Below are 9,951 nucleotides of genomic sequence, written 5' to 3' on the forward strand. Positions count from 1 at the left end.
ATATCAATATTAAAAATAAAAAATAATAAACAGATTATTTTTCAAATAAGAATATATTTTTATTGATAAAATCTCTTCTTTACTTGTCCGCGCACGCAGCTACAGCTTTTCAAAATATCTATCTATTCACAGTTCCTAGCAGCAACGCTCGCCGCTTTCTTCTTCTTCTTCTTCTTCTTCTTCTTCTCGCAGGCAACAAAGAGAAAAACCATCTTATATATTATGGTACACTCCCTTTTCTAATACTTCATTTCTTCTATACCCTCTATTTTCATTTTCTTTTTACATTTTTTTTTAGTTTTATCCATATGTCTGCGTATAGCAGTTGAAGTGAATGGGTGAGGGATGCGACCCTGTTGTTTTTTGTGATTGCATTACTTCCTTTCTTTTATATTTGTTGGTTAATTTTGCAAAAAAATTATACTTTTGTGGCTTCCGTAATGATTATCGTTTTTGAACTTTGAAACAGTGAATTATTGTTGATGTTGTTGGATGATTCTAGTTTGAAACACTAATTTGTTTTGATATTGTTTTAGTTGGTGGTGGTGGTGGGTGGCTTTTGAGATGGATCTCAGGCATTTTAGAAGTGAATTCTTGCCCACAACACTCAACCCATCTTCAACTTACCTTCAATTTTCTCCTCTTAGGCCTTTCCACAAAACCCCAAACCTAAAATTCCAATCACACAAACGCTTTTCTGTTGTCTCATTTTCTCAAATCCCTAAACCAAATAGTGAATCCTCAATTTTGGGGCGGAATTCACCTGGCACGAGAAGGGACCTGAGGTCTTATGCTGGTCGTAGCAAGAAGTATGGTGCTGATGGCACCTCTGGTGGTCGAATTGAAGGCGCTGCAGAGTTACGGAGTCGGTGGAGGCGTAGTAATAAGGCAAGAACCAAGAAGTATGCTGAGTCGCTATTTTACCGGATAAAAAACCCTCATGGTGGTGGGAATTATCCTGATAACTTCACTGAGGATGAGCTCCAACAGATTGGCCTCGGGTATGATCGAATGGTCCGGTTCATGGATAAGGATGACCCAAATTTGCGTCATCCTTATGATTGGTATAAGTATGGTCATTATGGACCCTACTCTTGGCGTGGAGTTGTTGTGGGCGATCCAGTTCGGGGACGGTTCACGGATGAGTGTGTGACACTAATCAGTGAAGTGAAGGACCATGAGGAGTGGGAGAAGATTGAACAAGCTGAAATGGCTGAAGATTATGGGGAAAAAGTGAAGCAGCTGGATCAAAGTAAATTAAGGTATTTTTGGGTATTTGTAAGGCACCCAAGGTGGAGACTTTCAGAGCTTCCGTGGCAGCAATGGACGCTAGTTTGTGAAGTAGTACTTGAAGCGGGTAAACAGAGATTAGATAAGTGGAATTTGATGGGTAGACTTGGGAACAAGGCTAGGTCAGCGATAGGGCAATGTGCTGCATGGATGAGACCTGATATTGTATACGTGAAGAAGCCAGTGTTCCAGTGTAGGTTTGAGCCTCAGGATAGCTTTTTCAAGCCAATAATTCCACAACTTAACCCTCAAACAGAACAGGATTTTCTTTTTGAGTTGGAGAACGATGATGGTAGTGTTGAGTTGTGTACTTACTATGGCGGATTGTGTAAGATTGTGAAGGTGAATCAAAAGGCATTTGTCGATGATGTGGTGAATGCATTTGAGAAATTGAGTGATGAGAAAAAGTCAAAATGTTTGGAGTTTCTGTTGAAAAACCATCCAGTGGAATTGTTACATCCATATACAAAAGAGTGGAAGGCTAAGTTGGAAGAGATGGAGCTGGGTTGTGATGCTCCTGATGAAGATGATGCTGTTGTTGATGATCCTGATGATACTGAGATTCTAGATTGGATTGAGGATGAAGGTAGCGATGACGATGCTAATGCTGTTGATGACGAGGAGGAGGAGGAAGAGGAGCTGAATGATGATGATGATGTTGATCCCTATGAAAACCAAGATCTAGTGATGGACATGGAAGAAGGTGAAGACGGGAATTTTGAGGCCGTGGAAGAGGATGCACTTGCAGAAGAGGATGAGACTGACTTTAATTGGAACGAGGAGTTTGAAAAAGCATTAAGTAGTGGAGAAGCAATGGAAAATCTGGCAAAGAAGGCTCTTGAAGCCAATAGGAAGCTAGATAAGAAGCAATCGGTGATGCACAAAGTAGAAGAAGAAACAGCACCCTCAGAAGATGGAGATGAAACTGCCTTGAGAGGCAAGCGAGCAAAGGTGAGTCCAGAAGAGTGGAAGTATATTGGGATTGGAAAATGGAGAAAAAGGATTAAGAGAAGCAGAATTCCTCCAGAGCTATTTTTGCGAGCGGTTGTTAGACCTTTCACTTACAGAAATCTTGTAAAAGAGATCGTTTTAACTAGGCACGCAATCTTGGATGGTGAAATTGGTGCACAAGGTTAAGACATTTTCCTTTTACGTGAAGGCCATATTGTTGTGTAGGAGTGATGTTGACAAGTCTTTAGATGGTTCAGCATTATTCAATTTCCATCATGTTGTTGAAGTTGAGGAAATAGAATAGACAGAATTTTTTAGTGAGTTTTCTTTATGCTTATCTAGTTGCTGAAAAGAATGAAGTATACATCTTACAGTATACAATATCAGTTTTGGACTACTTGAGAAACTACTATTTATTTATACAGCTGTTCCTGTGTACCGTTCCCCTTTACTGCCACTGCTTAATTTCTTTTTTTTGTTGTTTACTGCCATCCCATTGAATTTTGTAACAATGTCCTATCTATTTTACTTTATTTACTTTTCTCCACCTGTAACGATCTTTATTTATTTGTTATTATTATTATTGTTATTGTTATTTTGATCCTGATCTTGTTCCTTAATCTAAGGAAGGAGGAAGGGTTGCTTCAGCTTTGTTTGTGAATTAATTAGGTAAGGGACTTCTTCTCTAAAAATGGAGAAAGATTTTCTGGGTCTGAGCTTAAATGGAATCACTTCCTATGGTGAAGGAGGAGATGGTCGATGATAACTTGATAAGTAATGTGTAAACCTTTTTCCTCTTAAATTCTGATGTAGCCAAGTGATTAAATTGCTTAGCTGTTAAATGGGTCCATGAATGGTAATTGGCTGCCGGCTGTTTCTTCCTGCACCTCCATATCTTCTTCTCCCACCTCCATACACAACATGAAAATACATTTTTATCCTTCTTGTGTCACTCCCATAAAGTAGTTTCCAGATTATGTAATCCAAAAACTTATTTGGAAAAAGACTTTTGGATTACATAATTCGGAAGCTAAATAAGACTTCCGGATTATGTAATCCGAAAAGTAATCATGTATTTGAAAAAAAACTTTCGGATTATGTAATCCGGAAGCTAATTACAAATTTGAAAAATGACTTCTGGATAGGGGCATTTTTGGAATTTTGAAAATATATGGAGGTGAGAGAAGAAGATATGGAGGCGCAGGAAGAAACAGTCTTGGCTGCCATATAATTGGCCTGTCTGGATAGTCTATCAAAGTTCTTTCTACACCCAATCATTTTTCACCTGCACCCAACATAATTTTTTATTTCTGAAAATGCCCTTCATTCAAAATTCAAAATCTCATTCTGGATATAAAAAAATCCCCATAAAATTCGTTTCAGAAAAAAAAAATCCGGAAATGTTCAAGAAAACAAGATCCGTAATGTATAACCCTATTTATTTAAGGATATTTTCGTCTTTTCATACTTAAATTTGGTGCGGTGATTTAGTGCAGGAAGTAATTGTCCTATCAAAATTGACATTTTTTCTTTGGACAGATCTGGGCTTGAAATGTACTAGTTAAGGCTAATTCTTCCTACACCTGATCATTTTGAACTGACACCCATTGTAAACATGAAAAGACTAAACTGCTCTTAGTGAACTTGACATTAGGAGCACCACCGTCGTAGGCAAAGCAGGACCTCTGAGGCAGCGAATCTATTTATTCGGAGAAGACAAGGTAAGTGTTGCGAATCTATTTATTCAGAATTCATGTATGCCTACAGATATATTCATCTGGAACTCATCTGTGTCTACCGAATATATTTATCTGGAATTCAACTTTGGATACCGGATATATTTATCCAGAATTGATGGTTTGAGCTATAAATATTTTCATTCGTAACACATTTCATGCATTTTGAATATTTTCATCCGTAGCACATTCCATACCTTCCGGATATTTTTATCCATAGCACATTCCATGTCTTCCAGATATTTTCATCAGTAACACATTCACCATTCAATATTTTCAAAGGTTTTCAAAGGTGAAGAGACAAGAACATAATAGGATTTAAAAAAACGTCGGTGCCAGTCACAATTGATCGGTGTAGGAAGCAATTGCCACTAGTTAAATGTTCTGGCCCATAACCTTCCATTCTACTTGAAGAGATGATTTATGAGTTAAACATAGGCCATGCGTTGGCTGCAGTATGGTAGCAGATTCCAACTGTGTAAGTTGTAATTGGAGAAGAAAAAGGAAAACTTACCAATGATTAATCAACAACAAGCAGAGGTTGAGATGGAGTCTCCACTTTGTGTTTGACAAACTTCCAGAATCTGATGCTCCCAAGTAAAAAAAAGTCCAACCAAAGTTCATCAAATGTTTTCTTGTTTATTTATGTCCAATGTTGGACGAATGGTTTTTCAACTATTATTATTATTCTCCCACTTCCTCATTCCTTACAACATTATTATTCCTTATGGATAGAATATTTAGGAAATCACCAAAAGTGGAACATTCATGGTCAATCTCATCAACAAAAGCCACACAAGTTTTAAACGCCTGGTAACTTGCTATTGGAATATAATCATATCTAATACTTTTCCCCTCTTTAGAATTTCCTTTTAAATTTACAAGAATTTCAAAACGAAAATATATACATTCTCATGTTTGGTAGAAGATTATTACAAAAATTGTCAAAAAAAGTAAATTTTCTCTTTCAAGAATCGGGTATACAAAAGTATTTGATTTAGATCTTCACTATATAGTTTAATCCATACTTAATCCGTTTCAATACTTGTTTATATTAAATGCATTGAATTTAAATTATGAAGAAGAAGTTGAAATGCACAAGGGGTTTATTGCAATATATATTATTGTATACATAATTAATTTTTAGACTTTGACACACAAGTATATACATAGTGCACACACACACCACAGTTTCACCGTCAATAAACTGTGCATCACAACTTCGCATAAAATATCTGAAAAATTAGTAACGATAGGGTCCTCTATGACTATGATATATTAGTTTAGTTTACTTATGAGTTTTAACCTAGGAAATGCAAATGTTGAAAACCATCCAACCTAATTCAATCACTCAACTAAACCCATAAACATGTAACTAAGTTAAATGGATAATTAGTAAATTGAATGCAACTCTTTTATAATACCTTATGTCAAGGGACAGTTTCCTTGTCATTTTATCAAACAAATTCCTTCCTCAACCATGGAGTCATTGCATTTTAACCATGGAGTCTCTTTTGATAGAATTGGTCCACCCCTTTTTGCGATTTCAAATAATTATATTATCCTTGATTTTTAGAAACAGGCTGGACCCTATCTTGGATATTTTATGATTTATGATTGAACCATATCATGCAAATAACTTTTGATGAACACTCTTGTCTTCTTTCTAATAAAGAAAAAACAAAAAACTAAACTAACATGTTCGACATGGAGAACACAGTTGAGAGTTCATTCCAGCAATTTCTTCTAAAATTAGTTGTAATTTTTTCCAACATATTCACTTAACATCCGAATCCGAATCTGATGCTTCCAAGTGAAAAGTAAAAACAAAGTTTTGGTGGAATGCATTGTTGTTTATAATATTTTTGTTCTGTAATGCTGCTTAATTAATTTGGATGAAGGGTTTTTCAACTATTATTCCCCCACTAGTGCATTATTTCTTACAACATTATTCCTTATGAATAGTATATTTAAGCAATCATAGAAAGTAGAACATTCAAGGTCAATCTCAACATAAGAGCCGTGGAAACTTTTAGATATGTTGCCACATACTTGTCGAATAAAAACACATTTGAATAATCTTTTTTTACAATGTTTTTGTTAAAATAAAATAAATGAATTAATCTCTTTTATAAACTAAAATTGAGTGGTACACGTTCATTTTTTTTTCTTCTAACTTTTAAGCTAATAAAGCTTAATATTTTGTCCTGAAAAAACTTTAACAATAGAGTTTTATGATTAAAATTTCCCATACAAGTTAAAAACTAATCTAAACTGAGTCCTAATGGTTTCTCTTTTCTTTTTTTTATTCCAGTGATTCTTCAGGTCAATGTTAGAGAAACGTGTGCACTTTCCATTGAATTAGAACATAAGGGTGCTATCTCTTTTCTGTTTTTTCTTTTCCTCTTCTGAAAGGGTGCCTAACTCTTGTAAATTTCTTTCATAAAATTAAATATTGCCACCCCTTTTTTCTCCATTTTGGCCACTTGGTTGGGACACTCTTGGTATTTGATTCTGTGTGCAAGGGTTTGGTTTGGATAGGATAATATTATTACATCTGATATCTTATCCAATTCTGCATATGCCAAAGGAGGAATGGGAATGTGGTTTATTCATACCCTTAGCTTACCTTCTGCTTCATGTTTCAACCTTATCCTCACACCAAACGTTATTATGAAGCTAGAATTACACTGTTGAACAGGCAAAAACCAAGAGATAAATGTGAATTATTGAATAAGTTCTAAGTCAAGAAAGGACAAAATAACTGTATATGTTTGCATATTTAGGAAGATGGTGTCTAGAAAGTGGAGTGAAGGAATGAGATAAATTAAAAATTGCAGGTCCAAAAACTGGAGTGGTGGCATATTGTTGAACCATGAAAGTGGGGATTGACTAATGAAATCATGGCTTTAAAATAGGCATGATGAGAATTGAGAACATTTTGGGTGGCAATCTACTTATCAAATCATGTCTGATTTTATTTTGTGCTCACCTTTCATGGTGCTTTAACGTTCAATTTCACTGGTAGTGGTTGAGTTTGAAGGTCACAGCCACCATTTCAGGATGTCATGTGTGATTATTCTCTTGTCCTTTACTGTAAACAAATCCTCATCATTTCCAGACTAGGTAAGCTAAGAGGGCTTACAAAACACATTAGTTCTTGTATATTTATTTATTTAAGCTCAAATTCAACTTTCTGCAGGAATTAATATTCTTCGATTTTATTTTCTAGATCTGTTAAATTCTTGCATGTTTTGCGTATTTAAATAATTTATTGTTTTATCGCTTCTTGGATCTTGATTTTGGATTGGGTTAATTTGTTTCTCTTGTAAAAGCAAAAGAAGAATGTGAAGAACAGTGAACAATGTCTTGTACATGAATACTCTTAAGCCTAGAATTTGTTAAAAATGGATTCTTGTGAGTTAAAATTTGCATTGAAGATGGTATAAGAAAACAATTTTAAACATTCCCTTTATTAATCTTTATTAATGTGATAGTTAATTTCTTAAGCAATTTTGATTGATTCTGTTTCACGCCAACATGAAATGAAACTCCCCTATACAAACAACTGGTAAAATGAAATATAGTAAAGAGAAACAACAAATAGATGCAATCTAGTAATTTCAATTTCAATTTCAATTTCAAAACTATAGCAGCCACTTTAAAATTTCCCATAATTTGGTGATGGATTTATCCAAAATTACAATTTTGACCCTCCCCTTGATTTAAAATACTTAGTACTATGTAATTACAATCACATGGAGTCACGGAATGTGCGCCACGTAACACCTTCATCTTCTTCCCTTTTTGTCGTCTACAACAAAAATCCAAAAGGAATGAAGGTTTGCATTTTAGGTTTGGGGCGGTTGATTACAACAACATTCAATTAATTATTATTAATTCCTTTTATTATTGTTCACGATCATCTCTCCTCAAATCAACCACCACCACGCTCACATTGTCGGAACTGTGCCTCACCAACGCCAACTTAGTCAGCAGAATGGAGGCGTCGGAGCACGCCTTGTCGGAACACTCAACCGCCAACTCTCTCCCCGGAGACGCCGCCTTCTGCCCGTTCAGACACATCCGCGCCACCTTACACGCGGTGTCGTTTTGCACCGTGTCCCAAAGCCCGTCACTCCCTAGTATCAAACACTCATCCTCCTCACTCCGCTCCGTTACCGTTACCTCCGGTTCTGAAATTACATACGGCTTCAGATAGTTGTCCCCTGCACAACACAACACAATACAAGGTTCGTTAATAATTCAGAACCAACCCTCTCCACTGTGCTATAATGCGCAGCGCGTGTATTTTCAAATACAATAGTAACCGCAGAGAAAGAAAAGTTTTTTAATTTGTACCTATGGCTCTTGACATGGCCAAGACCCCAAGCACTCTAGGCCCGTCCCAATATATCACGCGCCCACCAGCATCTTCGATCCGAAGCAACTCGTCGGGTCGATCCGGCTGTTCAAAACGAATACCAAACCCGAAAAGGTTTGATTGTTAGTTCAAGTGCTCAACACAAAACCAAACTTTTCCCTTTCCCCTCCACTAACCTAAAGGATTCACGCGTGTCAAGAACGCGCCACCCATATCAATTCAGATCCCAAACCCATAAACTCTAAATTAATATTATTATTATTATTACCTTGTGATCGTCCGAGAGTGGGACGGGTGCGCGGTTACGGCAGAGCACGGCGCGCGAGTCGCCGCAGTTGGCCACGATTATCTTTTCCGGCGTGACTATGGCGACGACCGCGGTGGAGCCAACGGCGTCGCAGCGCGGGGTCTGAAGCTCGCACCTGCACGTGCGTGTCTCGTTGGTTCTGCTCCAACTTTGGACCTCTTGGTCCATTCGAGCAAAACTCTTCTTCATCATCGATTCCCATTCCAAATTCTCTTTCGCTTTTTGAATCTCCTCCTTCACTATCTCGTGTAACCTCTCCTTGCACATACTCGCCACCTGTACAGAACAACACAGTAACTTGTTAACAAACCAGATCCGAGACAGATAACGTTTTATAGTTTAATTTGTACAAGTTTAGTTTATTTACGTGTGAGCATCCGTGGCCGTCAAAAACAGCGAAGAAATGAAAGCCTTTCTGATCTTCATCGCGATTTTCAAGACAGAACGAAGGATGCACTGAAACAGCGTCTTCCATGTCCCTCCTCCGGCCACAAACCGAGGTTACCCCATACCTCGGACTCTCCTCCTCGACCACAACAATTGTCGAGTCCAACGTAGGAACCTTCGAACTATTCGGAAGCGAGACAGCCTCGACTCGCTTCGATTCAGAACTCTGAACCGCGTTTTGACACTCCCGCGGCGGAGAAGCACGCTGATCTAACTTCTGGCGCTTCCGAGGGTTCTCCGGCGCCGGGATTGCCACGCCGGCGATGTATTTCAAAGGCAGTTGGTCCAAACTTCGGCGAGAGAAAGGGCGCGAGGTGGGTTTGGTCGGAGAAGCAGTCTCTCCGGCCTCTCCAACAACGCCGCAACAAATTCCTGCCATCCAAAAGCTCTAATCGAAACCGTGTAATTGCTTTCACCAGCGAATTCTTCTTAGACTCTTGAGAGGAAAAGAGGGAAAATTAGAAGCAAGTGCAGAACGCTATTATTGCAGTGCTAAGATATGATAAACGAAACGCACGTTCAATCGAGATTGGTTTGGGGTGAGAAGTTTTTGTAGAGGGGGAAGAGCAACCGGGCAGGCACGTGGGGCCACACAGCTGCCCGTCACCGTCACGGGCATCACCCGACACGTACAGTTGGAATGACGTCGAACCATTTAATACCCACATGCAATCCAAACCCTTCATCGGATCGTCCCTTCCCTCTGATTCCTACACGTGGTCCTGTACTTTGTGCTTCTACACGTGGACCAATCACAACACTCCACGCTAGGACCAAACATGTTCCTTTTCTGACACGCATATGGTCCTTTACCCCTCTCTCTCTCTCTCTCACCC

General features: G+C 38.1%; 2 protein-coding genes across 2 annotated transcripts; one reads left to right on the forward strand and one right to left on the reverse strand.

The window, feature by feature from the left end:
* The first annotated feature begins 81 nt into the window (after positions 1–81).
* LOC137824145 (uncharacterized) lies at positions 82–2,788 on the forward strand. The gene is made up of 2 exons (XM_068629612.1): positions 82–225; positions 537–2,788. Exon 2 carries the CDS (start codon positions 565–567, stop codon positions 2,425–2,427), a length of 1,863 nt encoding a protein of 620 aa, XP_068485713.1. The 5' UTR covers positions 82–225; positions 537–564; the 3' UTR covers positions 2,428–2,788.
* Positions 2,789–7,581: 4,793 nt separating this feature from the next.
* On the reverse strand, positions 7,582–9,951 carry LOC137826196 (protein phosphatase 2C 37). The gene is made up of 4 exons (XM_068632083.2): positions 9,036–9,951; positions 8,630–8,944; positions 8,340–8,445; positions 7,582–8,206 (listed from the first exon to the last, which is right to left on the reverse strand). Exons 1-4 carry the CDS (start codon positions 9,492–9,494, stop codon positions 7,887–7,889), a joined length of 1,200 nt encoding a protein of 399 aa, XP_068488184.1. The 5' UTR covers positions 9,495–9,951; the 3' UTR covers positions 7,582–7,886.

Source organism: Phaseolus vulgaris, chromosome 8, assembly GCF_051622355.1.
Source record: "Phaseolus vulgaris cultivar YP4 chromosome 8, ASM5162235v1, whole genome shotgun sequence".
NCBI lineage: Eukaryota > Viridiplantae > Streptophyta > Magnoliopsida > Fabales > Fabaceae > Phaseolus > Phaseolus vulgaris.